Source organism: Rhagoletis zephyria, unplaced genomic scaffold (assembly GCF_001687245.7).
Source record: "Rhagoletis zephyria isolate East Lansing unplaced genomic scaffold, Rhagoletis_zephyria_1.1 Rzeph_scaffold_01013, whole genome shotgun sequence".
Lineage (NCBI taxonomy): Eukaryota > Metazoa > Arthropoda > Insecta > Diptera > Tephritidae > Rhagoletis > Rhagoletis zephyria.
In genome coordinates this window covers 97,686-117,099 of record NW_016158097.1, presented here as the reverse complement: position 1 = coordinate 117,099, position 19,414 = coordinate 97,686, and the positions used below count along the sequence as shown (strand labels likewise).

The following is a 19,414-nucleotide window of genomic DNA, read 5'->3' as shown; positions in this document are numbered from 1 at the left end:
GACTTGGATACCTTCCTCATTGAAGTAGTAAAGAAAATTCGCTTAAGTGCCTTTTTCGGTTAAGTGCACAAGTTTTTCGTGCAAAGAAGGATGTGCAGCTAAGCAAAATATACTGTAGTTTACTTTTGAATACGGTTTCAGTGAGTGCGCTAAAATGACACCGGTATAAACGCTTGAATGAATATGTGTTGAATCAAATCGGTTTTTATACCCGAGCGCAGTCAATGACCTAATGTATGTACTATATAGACTTTCTTCTGATCGGCAGCAGTCAATGAATGAATTAAATAGAATTATAATCTGATGACATGATAAGATTAGAAGCTTCATGGCTCTTTGGAATCTACCTTATGGGCAGTAGCGCCGGCGTTTCCAGACGCGCCGGCGTCGCCGCCGCCGCCGATTATTTTTGAAGTTGACCACGCCGCCGCCGCAAAGCCTGTCGGCGTAAACCTCTAATGCACGTGTCGTACCGGTGCGAAAAAACTAGGCACCGTACTTCATACTGTAGATTTGTCCAGAACCGGCACCACCCCTTAACTTCAAAAAATAAAATAAGACGTGTGACTACTCCGTATATCTAGAGGAACAAAGCCCAATTTTGTTCTACAGCTTATTCTGAGACCATACATTAGGTCCAGATTAGCTTTGCGTTCAGCATGAAGCCAAGATATGTACCACGATAGAGTCAGCGTTACATAATTTAGCAAAGGAGCTGGAGCTCGTTTCGTTCGTTTTCTTTCAAGTCAGATACTTTCGGCCGGGTTTAGCCTTGATCGCATAGTATATTGGGGGGGTGGATATCTACCTACTACCATCAGAAGGATATCATCAGCCTATACACTCATACTCACGCATTAAAAACCATTTTACGAAATTGTTGCATTTATTGTAACTATTCAAATTCAATGTTAAGCAACGCCAATAGCTCCAAATAAAAAAAAATTTATTTGTCAATGTTATTGTGGCTTGTAAACATTTTTTATTCGAATACTTACGCATCGTACAATCTAGAATATAAAAACACAGTTATACGATAAGGATAAACTTTTGATGAAATTAACCAATATCCTGACATGCAGCTCCTGTAAAGCAAACGATATTTCCTTTGAAAATTCGTTGCATCTACAACGTTGCAGCAGTTTTCTTTTCAATTTTGTTGGTTTGTTTTTGTTTTGTTTTTTTTTCTTTTGGTTACATCAATGTTTTCGCTGTTGCTGGGAAATGGACAACTCAGAATTCAATTGAGTTAAATTGAATTGTATTGAAGTGTAACGGCGAAACGAAATTTCAAAGGATGAGCGTATAAATATTTACCACAACTGTGCGTGCATGCGTGTATGTACATATGTAAGTAGGGTTGTATTTTTTTATGCGCCACCGTAATAGTTACAAATACAGAAGCATTTAGCCAGCCATCATGCAATGTTTTGTTTCCGTTTTCTTCAACCATTTGCTGTCATCTTTTCAGCATTTCTTTTTTCATCTTCCCAATCAAGCAATAAAAACAACAGTGGTTGCCCGCAAACATCCCCTTTTCGGTAATTGCACGAAGCCCAGGCATTCAATTCAATTCAAACCGACAAAAACACATACACACACATCTTCATTTATCTACTCCCCATTTCACCCCACCTGACAATGCTTGGCTACTCATTTTGCTGATTCTATTACATGTCTATCTGTCATACATTTATACCTACATATGTGTCTGTTTGTCTGTCTGCTTGCCTGTGTAACGACTTGGCTTTGCAGACTGCTGTGTAAATCGTTTCCTCTTTCAAACCCCAACTCGCCCCCCAACACCCCCCGTTCGCCTGTGAGCTTCTATCTAAACGGTGTGCAAATATCTCAATTATCTCGTCTCGTCTCTTGGCCAACTCGTTGCTCGTTTATCGTTTATTGCACAATAACAAAATTAAGTGCCTTTTAAATCGCACATAAACACAACGACACGCATATGCACGCACACATTTTCACGCATACTAACTACTGCGTACGACTACGAACTAATGTGTATGTATGTACGTTGCATTGTTCGCACAATTGGAGATAAATGAGTAAATAGGGTAGCGGTAAACTATTATGAACTTGGGCAAGTGCTACGTCGGTGAGTACATCGTTTGTCCTGCCATCATGTCCGACTGTCGTTATTACGCCTTAAGTTGTTGTTGTTGTTTGGCTATTTACTTTTGTTGTTGCTGTTGCTGTGGCGCGCGCTTCATCACAAAATCACAGTTCATTTGGGCGTGCGAGCGGGACGCATAATCAGCACATATGCATGTATGTGTGCGTGTGCATCTCTGCTCGCTGTCTGCTTCCTTCCGCATCCTTAACTCGCATTTGCCCACTCTCCATAACTTACTTTGCTGATTTATGTGATTAAGTGTTTTTGTATCCTCATAAAATTTACTCTCTTCCACAGCAGCTGCAACAACACGAACACAAACACAACCACATGCACAGTCAAGTATGCAGACAGATGAAGCGCCATTGCCTCATCAGCCGTTTTTGTTCGCTGCGTAGTGCACTGCCAGCAAGCGAAGGGTCGCTTATAATGTCCTCGTAAGTACAGGATTTGAGAGAGAGAGTATTTTTTTGATTCTCAGTTAATCAAAGCTTCTTATATGGATTTGTTGGTTTACTGTCATTTGCGCGTGAATGTTCAGGGTGTGCCTAGTGGTTGAAAATTATGAAGAGTAAATATTTCCCCTTATTTTCCACATATTCATCCATTAGAAATTTGATCGTGGTCACGTGTTTTAACACTTCAATTTATTCCCTAATTAGCTCTACGAATGATTTTGAGCACTTCAAGGTGTTACGGATTACCGACCGCATGTGTAGTCTAAGGTTTATTAACAATTTCAGCATAATTACCTTATATCCGAGATGCACTAAGTCCACAGATTTATTTCCCCGGTTGCGAGTATCGTGCAATAAATCTCCAGCACCAAGGAGGCGGTGGCTTCACTGCTAAGAAGCATTATAACAGTCAGGGAAGTGAGCGTATATTCTGATAGCCAAGCGGCTATTATGGCCTTGAATTTGTTAGAAGTGCGCTCTAACTTGGTTAATAAATGTCTACTCTCTCTTTCGGCCGGAATACTTCTACATTAGGCTTATTTGGGTTCCGGGTTACAGCGACATTGAGAGGAACTGCGTGGCTGACGAGCTGGCTAGGGAAGGAACCCGTGAAACGTTGTCACCGGATAAAGAGCGGCTGGGAGTGCCATTGATCACTTGCGGTACACTCTTGGATAGATGGGCCTCATGTCAGCTCAGCGAGTGCTGGACAAAAACTACGACATGCGCGATCGTAAGGTCCCTTTGGTCGAGGGTGGACCGAGGGTGGTCAAGGGCACTTCTCACACTCACAAAGCCACATCTCTCCTTTCTGGTGGGGGTGTTAATGAGTCTCTGTCCTATCGGTATTCACGCAGTAAGGCTGAACATTCTACCGGACCCCTTATGTCGAAGTTGTCTGGAAGAGGATGAGGTGGAATCATCTCAACACTACCTCCTTAGATGCCCAGCGTTTGCGAGGCGAAGGTTGAAGTACTTTGGCTCTCACTTTCTAAATAGGCCCGAGGAGCTCTGGTGCATTGAGATCAGCCGTATTCGTAAATATATAATCGGCTCGGGGCGTTTTAACGATAAAGTTTAGGGGACCGTTCCAAATTGTGGTATCACAAGGGACAATCTTCTATTGTCTAAGTCATCAACAGCTGTACGCTGAAATTTAGCAAGCGGTCACATACCTAGAGAATGGGCTGAGGCTATTGTAGTCTTTATAGTTAAGTCAGACAGGGTATCTCATGTCAAACTCAATTACTCCAGGCCAACAAGCCTCAGCTCTTTTTGTCTTAAAATTCTAGAAAGACTTCTCGACGTCCATATCCGATAGCATCTTTTGTTAACATGCTAATACTAAAGACGAATCCGTTGACACTGCGATAAATGAAATTGTTTTTGAATATTTAGAAGGTTCCTCAGGAATCTTTCTTGACATTGAAGGTGCCCTTAACAATACTCTTCCAGACGCCGTGAGGTCATTTTCTCAATTGTGTGCTGGAACGGCCGCTGGTGTAATTTATACGACTCTTTCTTGAGGGAATACCTATATCCCCGGAGTTGCGAGATCCGTTCGTAGCCAGGTATGCAGCTAGAGGTAGCCAAAAAACGCAGAATGTGATTTGCACCCACAACAACAGATAAGCATCTCCAAACACTAAGCGAACTTTTGCAGAACGCTCTCTGACTCGTAAATAGCTGATCGAGCGAGAATGGACTCAGGGTCAAAGCCAGCAATCCTGGAATTATTATATTCACGAGGATATATAAGATAGCGTCTTCTTAACCACCCTCTGTAAATGGTGTGGAGCTTAGACTCTCCGGCGGAATAAACAACACAGCACAATTCTTGACCGAAAGTTGAACTCTAAAAGGAACCTTAGAGACCGCTACACTTATAAGGCAGGGGTGGGGAAGCGATGGGGTCTGTGACCGCGTATAAAAGACTGGATGTAGAAAGTGGTTGTTCGACCTGTCCGTTTCCATGGGATCACTGTATGGTAGCCGGCTCGAGGAAAGTCCACTTATAGAAATACACTGTGGGGTTGCAATCATATTAACAGCGGTAGCCCTGCAATCCTGCCCTGCAACGCACACATGAAGAGACCATAGCTTCGGTCACTTTAAAACTCTGGGCACCATTCCAGCAACCTTGCATGGACTAGACTACACCAGTCCAATTATTTGCTTCGATTTGCAGGTTTTATAAAAGAAGTCCAGACAGCAGCTGCTGGGTAAACCGCGCGGCTTCCTGACCACTATAGCGTTTTCACGGCCGAATTAACAGCTCAAAGGGAGGATGCCCTATGACTTACAGCCAAGCAGCGTTAAATCTCTACAGTGCACCAAAACTTCCTCGACTAGTTTCAGGTGTTCAGCGCTTCTCAGTTTTTCCACGTGTATTCGAGCCAAACGTCGAAAACCTCAAACCCTGGTATAGAGTTATACGGAAAATTTGGTCCATTCTCAAAATTCGAATATATCGTTAAGATTTACTACAAGAATTTTATTGCGGAGGCTGTCAAGATTCCAATTGAGGATGATACTACTTGGTCCATATTAGTGAACGCTCATAAACTGTTTGAGTTCGAATTATAATAAAACTAAAACCTTCCTTAAATTGAAAAAAGCCACGAAAACCTGGAAAGATAAAAAACTCTGATCGAAATGTCGAAATTTATTTGGAAAAGCTAAGACTTCCTTGTGTTTCGAGAAGTTGTGTAAAAATTCGGACATTCATAAAAGTTCAACAAAACAAACCAGTTATTTTTTTTAGTTATTTTTTATTAGTTATTCACAATGGTAGACTGAGCCAAAACCACCTAATAAAATTTATGGTTTTTCTTCAAGATGAAAACCTTCTTAATTTTAATCGTAGGATAATCTCGGCCAAACACTAACATATTGTGTAAGCGCCAATCTATTACATTATTATGATCTTTTCAATGAAATGAAGAAGGAATTTGCTCGATTTGTATTAGGGTGCCTACATAATTAAAACGCAGAATATGAGCAAATATTACGAGTTACATTAAAATTGTGACACACATACATACGTATCTTAGAAAATGCATTATCTTCATATTTGTATAAAGAACAAGACTCCAACGCGAAATTGCATTTAAATGAAAATTTAAAAAAGAGATACATACTAAAAAAAGTTAAAATAACCACTCGTGCTCATACACCTACGGTGACCATATTAACCAACGTAAAATAAAGGGATTTTTTTTCAAAATGATTTGGAATACATACATACAACTTGTATGATAAAATTACCTTACCCATATTGTAATTTAAATCAAATATCTACCAACTAATTATATTATTTAATTGTACAAGTTCCCCTGCTCTAGGACTTCGCCATCCTTTGCTACCAACATCCGTGTACCATAATTCATAATTCAATTTTCAACCAATTTTTATTAAAAACCAAAAAAAAAATATTTATTTTGATGAACATTTTTTTATAACGTTTCAAATTTTTCTTTTGTGTATTTTTTTGTTTTACGAGAACCATACAATTGTTTTCAACTAGCTTTTGTTATGTAACATTTACTAACTGAAACAGGAGAATAAATTTTCTTCAAAATTGCTACTTTTTCTGCATTTTTCACTAAAAAATTTAATGTAATCAACTAAAAATTCAGAAATCAGGATCAACTGGTCTCTTGCAAATATTGTAAGCTTTCATAAAAAAAATTAAAATTAATCAAAATAAGTGAAAAATGAAGGCTTCAGTGAATTACGAGCACTAAGTTCCACTTTTGAACTAATGTGCAGCAGGGCGTTTATTGTTCTCGTTCAGTGGAATCGGGAACTCAGCGTGCAACACGATCCTGGGCACAACTTTCCCTGTGCTTGATAGATTGTACAAAGATTACCGATTAAATAGAAACCCTTAAGTGGGGTGCGAAACAAACTGGCGAAGGTTTTCATTATATTTTATAAGGGACATTTTTATTTTTCATATTCTGCGTTCAAAAATTTACCTCTGAAAAATGCAGAGCCGATTTAAAGTATAGTTTCAGAAATAAAGGACAAAAGGCGTCCTTTTAAAAAAAAATAAAAATTAAGGACAGGGGGTTAAAATAAAGGACTAATTTTTTTTTCGTCTGCCGTCGCCTGAAATCAGGATTTTTTGCCACTTGCTATGACTACACCTTAGAAATGTTCGGACTTGTTGAATAAATTAAATCGTTAAAAGTAACTGCTTACTTGGGCGTATACGCCAACGCTTTTCCTACCAGGCTAAAAAATAAAAATAAAAAAAATATTAAAATACCAATTATATTCAACAATTTTATAATGAGCTCGAGGCCATTTTTTTTTTTTAAATGAAAAATTTATTGTGGAAAAGCAACAACAATTTGAAAAAATGGTAGAAGTGATAGCTATTTCGGAAATCACCACATTTCCTCATCAGACTTCTTTCAGTAGGATACCAGGAATACCAATTATATTTAAAATTTTACGGCACTTGAATTTATTAAAAAACGAGAAGATCTTAAATTTGACTTATAATTTACCAATTGAGACTTATGAAAAACCTATTTACCGGAAAATTGAGCTGCTTTTCTCAAGCTAGCTGGTTTTTGCTCACTAAAAATATCCTTTTTCACTAACACACTCTCACGAGATAGCTGTAGCAGTACCTACATATATCAGTATTAGTGAGCGCAATATTTTGCTAAGCCCCGCCCTTAGCATTCACATCCAGCAAACGAATACTCTTCACCCTCTACACTTAACTGCTCTGCCGAAAAGCACATCTGTAAATGCATAGAAATGAATGTTTGTTGGTGCCACTACTCAGCACACTACAACTCAACCCTCGGAACCAGTTTTCCCAATTCGATTTATGAGCACTCGAATTTGTTGCACGCCTCACACTCACTTACACCAAACCTATCTACAGCCAGCCAGTCAACCAACCAGCCAGCCAACCTGGCTGGCGATGTGTAAATGCTAAGCAATGTCAGCCTAGGCAACCTGAACGGCCGGTTTGGTCTTGCCGTTTGTTTATTGCCACCTTTGCGTTGTGGCAGTGTACTTCGTGTTTCACTCGAGCTGCGGCTACCTGGTTTTACGGTTCATCAATCAGCGCGACATCTGAACACTAGACGACGCAACGCTGCGTCTGTGTCAAGTTGGAATTTAACGGTTACGGAATTTTGACGGGTCGACGACATTCAAAACAAAAAAGAAGCGATTATTGAGATAAGATTACGCACGTGAATTTGGCGAAGCTCGAAAGCGTCGGCGTTTCGTTAGTTGCTCAAATTTCGCTACAAAAAAAAAACAAACTCAATGGCTTCATGACGAATCTGAGGATAATGTGTGGTTTTAAAAATTGTAAAAATTCCTTTTGTGAATTTGATTAACAAAAGAATAAATAAAAAACAAAAATAGTTTCTGTGATTTTATGTGCTTTTAACTAAGAGAGGAATAAATTAAAAAAAGAGTTTTGTAGTTATGCGGAGTAGTATTTGACCCTGTCGGCAGTATTGGTGGAGAGTATTTACGGAAATTTGTGACATAAATACTACATACTTAAATAAAAAAAGAAATATTACTAGAACCAAAAAGTAAATAAATAAAAAAATGGATATAAAAACTACGCCACCACCCTCATTAATCAACAGCCGTTCCACCGCAACGCCACCAGTCAAAAACAGCGCCACGTCATCAGCACCCGCCCCGCCTGTTGCCACCTCTACGGGCGCCGTGATGAACAGTGTCAGCGCTCTTAGCGGCATCTCCAGCATGCAAAAGCAGACATTTCAAAATATTTTCGAGAAACTTGTTTCCAATAATGGCGAGAGTGGCAAATTTCCGCCGAAACAACTCGAAAATATTCGTCATTTGTTGGAAAATGTGCGCGATTCAAAGCATCTGCAGCTGATTGTGGAAAAGTTCAAGAATTTGGAGCAATTCGATCTGAATTTTTTGAGCGTTGGTAATAATAACTCGGTCATTACAGAAGGTATTAAAATGTTTTTTTTTCGTAAAATTAATATGTTTGTATATTTTTGTAATACCGCCGGTTTCACAGTCGCAATTATAGTCTGTTCTGCTGTTCGTTATCGTTCAAAATTTTATTTCCAGTTAAAGTAAATTTTACTTTTATGTATATCTGATGGTATTACTATACTGCCTACAGTATTAGGGCATAATATTTAGTAAATCTGCGTTTTTAGTTTTTGTACCAGGTAGTCAAAGGACTATAAATTATTATATATTTCCAAAGTTTGCACAAAATATGGATATATGAGTATCAATTAGAAGAAAATTTCAAAGCAAAATATTAATTAGAACTTTTGTTTTCAATTATCCTTTTGGAACATGTTCAAAATGTCCTGCAAGATTGAATGCATTTTGAAGAATTTTAGTTTAAATCCTATTAATATATATAAGGATATTGAAGGATAAAATTGCAAAGGATATTTTAGTTTAATCAATTTTTTCGATGCCCTTGGGAAGAATCCTGCCGTTCTATTAAATATGTAAAGATGCAGATTTACTATAAATGCGCTAAAATATGGGACACATATCGAATTTTTCGCATTTCCACAGCTTTCAAGTTATTAATAAAAAATTTTTTTTCATAGATTCTTGGGACAGTCTAGTGTACATGCTCGTAATTAGGATTTAAAGGACAATTCTCATTCGCCCCAAAATATCAATTTATAAAAAAATCCCAATTGCTCGATTAGTGCTTAATTGAGTGCTAGTGAATGCATTTTTTCATGTTGTATATGTTTAAATTTGACTTCTGGTCCTCTTTCACAGCTGATATTTATTCCATCAGGCATGGAAAATTGAATTTTAAAATCTGCGGAAAAACTTTACCTAAAAATATGTAGATAAATGAATCCCAAAAGTATAAATGTATTTTTATAAGTATATATGAACGTCTGAACTCACATAAAAAAATGGCTATAAAAAGAAACTCTCCGAACATTTCGAGACAATACTATATTTTCGAAAAGGCGAATCATTTTCCTCCGAGTTCTTCGATCTGATGTTTTAAAAAGAAGTTTTTATGGCGTTTAAACTGCAGTTACGTTATTTTGACCACCATTTTGTATCAATTGTTATGCCCCTGCACAAAGGAGGGCGGCCCACAAAAGAAAATGCGTTGAAGTGTGAATAAATAAATAATATACAAAAAACTTTTTAATATACAACGCTTTTATAAATGGACTAAAAAGTAGAAAATAATATTTCTCAGTCCCATAGAATTTGTTTTGATAACTTTTGATTTTGAAATTTTAGCAAAAGTCATTATAAACAATCTATGAAATTGAAAATGAAAAGCGTGGGGCGCATGTAATACACTTGAATTGATATGAAAAGTAATATATGAATGTATGTATGTGGGTATATGAATAACGACCGCTTAAAATCGATTTCAAAGTTCTACTTTCGCTGTAGAAATTTTAGGTCTACGTTATGTAGTTTGACTATTGTCAATTAAATCGAATGCTTTGTATTGCATGCGCTCCACGTTTTTCATTTTCAATTTCATAGATTGTTTATAATGACTTTTGCTAAAATTTCAAAATCAAAAGTTATCAAAACAAATTCTATGGGACTGAGAAGTATTATTTTCTACTTTTTAGTCCATTTATAAAAGCGTTGTATATTAAAAAGTTTTTTTTATATTATTTATTTTCTACTTTTTAGTCCTGTCTGAATAAAATTTTGCAATAGATATTAAAATAATTCAACGATATTAATAGAAAGGTGCACACACATGCATTTACATATGTATGTACATACAAACGAGCACCAATTAATTTTATTTAAAGAAATGGCGTGTCGTCTATTTCCGCTGTAGCAAACGTAGTACATAGGGCGACATCTAGATGTCATCTACCTCGCCCTATTCACTACAGATGTCGCCCTATGCACTATGCTTTTTTATAGGAACTTTTCAAAGCAAAGCTTTATGGTGTCGGACACACAACATTGAAAGTTTCTGGATCCACAACATTGAAAGTTTCTGGACACACAACATTGCAAGTTGATAAAAGCGTTGCAAAATACGAACTGATTTCCTGAAAAGTTAGTTGACTACCTCCTAAACTTACCTAAAATTGTGTATCTGTACCGAATGTATTTTCACAGTAAATAACATTGAAAAGCAAACAAGCAAATGGATGTATAGAATTGACACCAACAGCCACGCTGTCGAGTTTAAATAGCGGCAAATCAGCTGCACTTGATAGTAGTTGGTTGAATAAGGAAAATGAATTAGCAACAAGAGTTTACGGGATGTACATAGCTCAGTGGTTAACGCTTCTGACTTTGAACATCGAATTCGCAGGTTCGATCCCTGCTGAAGTCTAGAAAAAAGAAGTCTGATGAGGAGATGTGGTGATCTCCGAAATAGTGCTATAACTTCTACCGCTTAGACTTTGTTGCTTTTTCAATTTTTCCTAATAAACAATCGTGGTACAAAGCTCAATAAAAATATTAAGAATAAAATGTTAACAAGCCACAATAACATTGACAAATTAATATTATTCGTTTCATTCCCGGAAACTTCTCTCTGGAGCAGCAAACGCTAAAATACAAACGACAGCATATCGACCCGTTTCTGCGTTAAGCTCGTATCTGCAATAGAGTCGGACTAGGGATGTAAGCAAAAAATGCTTATTTTCTTCCAGTAGGATACAATAAAGGTATTTTTTACTTAATATTTCTGATTCTACTAATATTATTGAGCACCCATATTAAGTTTTTGTTTTAACTATTTTCAAATAGTGGGACGCTTAAACTGTTGTTATAAATTGTAATATTCGTAACCGGACGATATCTATAATACAAACGCAATAACTTAACTCTTTCTTTCTTTAATCACGGCAGAACATCGGCGTGTACAATCGTATCGCTCTTCCCTTGAGTATTGACCCTCTAACGCAATATTTTTTGGCGGGATAAAATTTAAATTTTTTTTTTAATCTTCGTTCCCAGCCGAAGATATGTTTCATTTAAAGAACTTCTAATATACACACCTTGTGTTATTTAATTCTTACAATCCTTTTCCAACAGTTTTTTGGGGTCACTCGAGACCCCATTCGACTACTTGTGTGATTTTATTTATGCACCCCATTAAGGGTTAAGTTGGGCAAAGCTGCGCCAACACTACGTGGCCCCTTAGAGACCGTTAAGTACCAGGAGTAATATTGAAGAACATCGCAGTCCTTCAAACTTTAGTATTTTGTTGTACTCTAATTTGGTGGCGGCTTCCAACTAAGGCAAAATGCGTGTTTCTAGAAACCTATTCTGGGTCTGCTAAGGACAGGACAAGAACTCTGGCGTCCTCTCTGTAGAGGGATATGAGAAACATCATAAGCTTGATAAGTATCATACGCTCACCACATAATCCTAGACACTTTGCAACTTTGTGTTTTGGCCAGATCATGCCAAGTCGAGCTGCTGTTTATCCGCTCGTTGTGACGCGGAACTTTAATGAGTATACAACGGATATATTCCGATTCGACTGAGAGAGAGAGAGCAGACATTCCTTAATCAAGATAGAGCGCACCTCCAACGAACTTAAGGCCCCGATAGCCGCTTGGCTCTCAGAATAAACAAATGCTCCGTGTCTGTCATCGCACTCCCGAGAAGTGACTCCATCGCCTCCATAATAGCAGCCACTTCCGATTACAGCAGGCTGGAAGCCTTGAACTTAGTACTGATGTAAAGCTCTCGACAGAAGACCCCTTCACCAACCCTACCGTCTAGTTTCCATCCATCCGTGAAGAAGTTCACTACTCCCCCTCTCCTGAAGTTCCGCCCGCTCCTAGGAGCCACTTCAGTGGCGCTGTAATCCATGCGATCAGGGATAAAAACCAAGCCACCCAGAACTCCAGAGTGTCCAGTCCTTAAGTCGGCCAACCAATCGATTTTCCTGAGTCTTGACGCCTTCTCTTTCCAAAGGCCAATGATGGCTTCCTTGCCCTTTCTTCGATGTTTGGCATCCACGACAACTTCCTGTCACGGGTGAAGCCCAAGTACTTAATGTCATTATATGTCAAACAGCAGGTAGCGAAACATATAACTAAACAAATTTATAGTCCACGTAAGTACGCCTAAAATTTAGTCAATTTTGATGGCCTTCGAAATGAATTTGCGCTTTCCTTTTTAATGTGGCACGTTTTACCAAGAGCATTAAAATCTACTCATAAATACATTTTCATTTTCATTGTCCACTTTGTGTAGGCAATAAAGCATTCAACATAAATAAACAAATTGCAATACCAATAAACAGTATTAGTAACCGTAAAGTTCCTCTGATCTAATTAAAGCAAATGTGTAGTGAACACGCTCACCAAGGCTAATGTACAAACTGGCAAATAAAAAAATTTTAGTCCTATACACATTAAACGCACGTTTGCAACCCTAATTGAATACATGTTGCGGGCTAAAGCGACAAAAAAAATTTAAAATTATTGCAAAAAAATTTTGTTCGCAGTTATGTTGCACTCTATGTACTCGTATTTCGAAATTATGCCGCTCACTTACACTCCATATATGTAGGCCTTCGCGCTTAGTATACATCAATGCGTTCTAAACTTTAGTTACCAACATACTTACATATATTGGCTTCGTTTTTATAGCCATGAGCCAGCTGCAATGCCGGGCCGCTATATCTCACCGTCACTTATTTACCAACAATTTAGGTCAACAATTAGCAATTTAAGCACGCGCCGCGTAATGTGCACAAATCCGTACGCGCAAAAACACACTCACAGAAAAGCCTGTCAGTGTGTTTGTGTATGCACAGATCTCTAAAGCTATGCACTTTTGTATCCCTATAGATATGCAATTACTAGGTTTAACACTAGTCCATTTGTAACCATGACAGGACCTTACTAAAGATGATGTTTTCGCATGGATTAAACGAAGATCGCTTAACCAAATTTTTAGTAATCGATTTCTAGAGATTTTTTAATTCTGCGCCGCCTCTGGCAGATGGAGTTAATGAGAAATAAACTCAGATATTTGCGATAGCCTCTTGAGAGGCGACCTCAAAAAAACAAATTTTTGGGATTTGGGTACTACTAGTTGTTCGCGCACCCGTACTTAATCGGCTTTGTTATCTTACGAGTGTTATATCATGTCAAAGTCTGGAGGCATCACGGGCTCATTAGTTCAGCAATTTTTGACTCACCAAGGTTCAACAAGGGATATGCTAAATCCCAACAAATCTTACTTAACTTGCAGCTCATGAACTTTTAAAATTATAAGACTGAGTGGAAGATCGACCTATCTCGGCAGCCAGCTCTATCTCTACCATATAGAGCGTTCTGCGACCAAATTCACAGATAAGGGGGTTTTCAATCAAATTCTGAAATAGCGTCTTCTTGAAAATTTGTATGAGATAGGGCGTTTTCGAACAGGCTGCCGCGATAGGTCGATCTTCCACTCGGCAGTCGATATTTGGACACATCGATTTTATATCCAATTACCCAACATTCTTAGGTCACTAGACTACACGCCCTTTAAATCTGAGAATATGTTCTTGACATGTATTCCTTTTGGAATCTATACAAGAAGCTGAACTTTTGGCTTATCGCCTCTTTTTTTCTCTGCCTTCAGTAATTACATAGCTATATACTCAGGTAAGCAGCTGTGAGGTCACTGAAAACACTCGACAATGATGCCGATAGAATGCAGGCAAGTCTTTAACAAGTTATTTACAAAATTAGAAACCCTCATAGTGTGCGTCCCAAGTCCCGAACTTGCGCGGGAAAAATGTCCCTTTACTACGTCAACTCCTCTCGCTCCCTACCGATCTTAACCAGCAGTTCATAATTTAAATCACACTTCTTGGAAAGGGAAAATAAAATATGGTCGACGGAACACACTTGAAGGACGACTCGACAAACCTAGCCCAGCTCCGGTAATGAAAGGTCTTGCGTACTCATTTATCTAGATTCCATACTTAATAAACATGCTCAGGCAATTGACCGGTATTACAATCGGTCACTGCTTTAGTTAAAGGAAGGCATGGTAGTACTTAAATAGAATGAGCCTGACGGCCAATGACTTCGTATTGATGATTAAATTGAAAATATACATAGAGCACTTTCTCTGTCACTGTACTGCTCTTGCGGGCTTTAGAAGACCCTTGGTTCATCATTCTTTTTTTTAATGTGTAGCGGACCAAAATGCAGCTGTGTTCTGTTTTAGATGAGTGGAAGGGAACTAGACGATATCCTCAAACGTTATCACAACAGACCCACGGGACTGCCACTTCAAACTAATCTAGCCTATCCTTCCAATGTAATCTTACTATTATTGTAGATAGTCTTTTTGAGAAATTTCAGTCAATTCTGGCTAAGATAGAGTAGATAGTTCATAAGACTAATGAAAGACAAATGGCAAGATAGTTGGAAACACGGAAACACTTTTGTTATTTTAGCACAAAAATCTTAGAAAAAAAGCTCTTTCATTCACCACTTGAGGTGAAAATCTAATCTCTAATCTCTCCAACAGTCGCAATGGCCGAGTGAACAAAGCAAAAGAGAGCTTTCGAAAGATTCGAGCTCGAGAGTCCCTGCCAGCGGCTTTTTTTCTTACATTTCTCTACTTCTTTTTTTTTTAATAAAACTTTCTTTGAAATTTTAGATTTATTTTTGTAAAAAAAAATACATACAAATTTTTTAATTTAATTTAATTTTCCGAATATTATTATGTTTTAGTTCTTTTTAAATTTGTTTAAATTTAATTTTTCTTAACTTTCAGATGTTATTCTTAAAAAAAAATATTTTTTTTAATTTCATTTAATTTTTAGGAGCCCTTTTGAACTTTAACTTTCAATTTTAAGATTTGATGGTTTAGAAAAAAATATTTTTTAAAATTTAATTTAATTTTTAAAACTTATTTCACTGCTTTCTCCTTCTTTTAATTTACTTTGGTTTTCGTTTTTTTAAGAATTTTCTTTTAATTTGTAGAATTTGTTTTACAAAAAAAAAAAATATTTTATTTTTAATTTTTAAGTATCTACTGTATTGTGATTTATGTTTTTCTTTTTCTAATTTAATTTTCAGATATGTATGTATATATATTTTCATTTTTTATTGCATTTATTTTTTAGAAATATATTTTATTAATTTTTGCTTTATTTTCATTTTATTTTTTTTTTTAATTTCTTTAATTGAAATGTCATTGTATTAGTTTCTATTGTTTTAATAAGAAAAAATATATATTTTTAAACTTTATTTATTAAAAAAAACTTTTTGCTAAAATGCGCACAACGTAACGCTAAGACCTCCTCGTTAGCTGATCTTTCAATAACTCCTTCGAAAGACAGTAAAGAGCTTTTAAGATAGTTGCCAGAATTGACTTTTGTCTTTCGAAAAACTGTGCAGATTGAAAGGCAGTTGGTAGAATTGCCCTGTTACTACATTGAAATAAGGTTCTGCTTTCCCCAAAAAAAAATATTCTTAAGCAGGGATCACACGATTTGTGCATTTTTATATTTCGCAATCTCACAGAGTGGTGTTGTCTATTTAGAAGTTTTGATCGGGAATGAGTTTAGCTCAATATCAACTTTCCAAACAACATGACTCTGTAACGGTGAAAATGTAAAAATCTGTACAAATATACAAATCGTGTGATCCCTACTTTAGATAAGGTGTGTTGTTACTGGGAACAACTAACCAAAATTATACTAATTTTTATCATTGTCTATTCTGGATGTGAATGCTCAATGATGAATTCATTGTTTGCTTAGGAAATTGCACCAGATTCAGCTTTGCCTCTAAACTTCTTTCGCTGCAGCGCAAAGAGGTTGGTTCCGAATTGGTGGCATACCTAAATTCAAAATTTGTATACCACTTTAAGGTTTCCGACAGGGTGGGAAGATGATCTCGTTTAGAACGAATTTGCCTCAACACTTTACAAGGGATGCGTTTCAAAATTCTTTTCAAGTTTAATCGAACAGTAAAAATATAAGATTTTATTAAACACTAGTTGAAGATTACCCAACAAGTATGTATTGTGAAATCAGTCCTCACACGTGTCCGCCTTAAACTTTCACTGCAGGGCTGCATCCAACGACAGCAGTGACACAGCAACGTCCGGCGGCCGCCATATTGCTTTTTCGTGACTTGCCAAACTGCGCCTGCTGCCTGTCATGACAAATTGTCATAAAAGTGATTTTTGGTTTTTGATAAAAGTGCAACAGTCAGCCACTAACTAATTTCGCTATCCGGCAACTTTATCCCACTCCCCAAAACATGTTTGCATGCATTTTCCGCAGCACATTTAGTGACATTCGTGTGGCGATTTGCAGTTCGGCGCACGAAACGATTGGTAATTACCATGTTTACCTCGTTAAAAACAAACATGTCGCCAATAAATGACATCCACCTCCACCCATTGCGAAGTGAGTTAGTTTGAATATAACTATGCATATACATAGGTGTAAGTGCATATCTATGTATATAACTATGAGTGAGTGATTCATTTGAGATGGTTAAGAGGAGAGTACGCAACCGTTGTGCTGGTGGTGTTGGGGTACACTTTTAATGCTATTAAAAATTGCTTAAAAATTTATGACAGGCTCGTGCGCTTAATTGCATTCATTATTTTAATTGTGTAATTCCGATTTTTTAATTTAATGGAAATTGTATTCAAGTGACTTTCACTGGCTTGCAAGTTGGCCAAGTCTGCATAAGAATGCACATACTCGTATGTAAATAAGTATTAATATTAAATTAGGTAAGCGCGAATGTGAGATAATGGTACAATAGAATGTAAAATACCAACTCTGCCTAATGTCCTTATTTTTTATGTACAACAATTGTAGATTAGGCTACAATTAAGTCCATTTTCAAATTGAAAATAATTTATAGGAATAGTTTTAATTAAGGAAATAGATACATATATAATGACAATAATCAGCAGAAGGGCCAAAAAAAAAATGTGTTGCATCAACTGAAATCGATAATTTTAAGATGAGATGATGGCAATCGATATTTCGGTAACCAAGAAAATATTATTTTTTTTTAATTCTATCACAAAATTCATAAAAAAAACGTAGTCCAATTCAAAAGTTAAACATTTGTTTAGTAGTGTAATTAACCCTGCTGTTAGATCAGAAAAAAACTTACGAATCTAACGGTAATTAACCATTTGGGACATACTGTAATTTTCATACAAAATAACAATTTTATCGTACACTAAGTACATCCATTGCCGAGCGAATGTGAATATCTTTCACAGGATTTTATTCTTGTAGAATTTTTGTAACACAAATATCAACTAAAAAATGGATGTTATATGCACATATATGTATGTATGTCTATTTATTTTCTTTACTTTACTTTATAACAAAGACTAGCAAATGCGCGGCGTGCTTCACTGCTTCACTTTATGTTATCGATTTAATTACATAAATTTTTTCAAAAAAGTGGCAACCCTCCTCCAAACATTTTCGGAAGTAAACTTTTCTAAACCTCTTCAGTTTGATAGCCGTATTGTAATATTTCATTATCAATTTAATTACATACGAAATTTAAACAGGTGGCAACCCTCCCCAAAAATATTTTCGGCAGTAAACTTTCCTAAACCTCTTCAGTTAGATACCCATATTGCAATATGCAGTTAAATTTAACTAAAATTTACAAAGAGTTGGCAACCTTCAATAAAAACATTTTCTACTGTAAGCCTGCCTACTTCTTTTGACATTGCAATATTTGCTTTATCTTTTCAATTTATTTAAACTTTTGTTTCCAGACAAGTGGCAACTCTAATTTTTTTTTATATATTAAATTATACCTCTAGCAATACACCGTTGAACACTGAAGACATACACAGACAGACAAAAAATCTAAAAATTGTTGATTTGGCTTCTGTAGTTCTAGTAAAGACCCCCATATAAAATTTTTCTTCAATATCTATAATGTACAGACATCGGCCTGTTACAGTTGTATTATATGTGTAGATATTTTGTTGAGCTATGTATTTCAATTGGGCTTGTTTCCCTTACCACTTTTTTTCAAAACCGTGGACCGGTCTAAACTCTCGATTCTCCTGGGAACCGGACTCAACGGAACCGGTCTTTAAATACTCGGAACCGCACATCACTAGTACATATTTCTAGTGCTATGATAGAATTCATTCCTCTATCTATTGGCATAGAAGAAAGCAAATAAGGGAACGCTAACGAGAAACGCATTGCTGAATTCACTACCTTCGATAGCCAGCTTCAACGGATGCAACACCGTCATCGCCGCTTGTGTTTATTGTCTAAAAGTTTGGAGAAATGTTGAAGAATTCATTGACCAAATATGATTAAGTGAAATTTTAACAGTTACTTTAGTTTCGTCGATCAGCGAATTTTCCCTTATCTTCGAAACTTTCTCAGCGAATGGTACTCACTTAGGCTAAAAACATACTGGAGCGGCGATCAAAGAGTGAAGAGCAAAGCGTACACACATGTTTGTAATTGAAGCTTTGCTCGATGCTAGCTCTTCGCTTTGCTCACCGCTCCACTATGTTTTCACCCTTAGGGTCACTTTCTATGTAGATAAGAAGTATTAGCCCGCACGTCATGTCAAAACGTTCCTAGAAAAGAAATACTCATTTTGACGACAATTCTTTGTTTATATCTTGATTAAAAACATTTTTAATATTCTGTAAACAGAATCGTGGCATTTTGCACTGACGCTGACATTAAAATCTCTATCTCTTTCTGGTTTCAGTTATTCGATGTTGTGGACCCTAATTTTTTCCTCAAAATGCATTTCGTTGTATTTAAAATGAAAACTTTCTATTAGATTACACATTTTTTCTATTAGTACGAGTGCACATTTTT

The 19,414-nt window shown here is 36.7% G+C and overlaps 1 protein-coding gene across 2 annotated transcripts in view; it reads left to right on the top strand.

Annotated features, from left to right (window-relative positions):
• The window catches only part of Rx (Retinal homeobox domain-containing protein Rx), a 140,424-nt gene that overhangs the window by 45,746 nt on the left and 75,264 nt on the right, over positions 1–19,414 (top strand). The window contains exon 1 of one of the 2 annotated variants that reach the window (XM_017615412.1): positions 7,625–8,560. The exons of the other annotated variant lie outside the window; for it this stretch is intronic. Coding sequence (XP_017470901.1) covers positions 8,179–8,560 — 382 coding nt within the window. The 5' untranslated portion in view covers positions 7,625–8,178. Of the gene's footprint in view, positions 1–7,624; positions 8,561–19,414 lie in introns of those variants that run through there. 2 annotated transcript variants of the gene reach the window in all.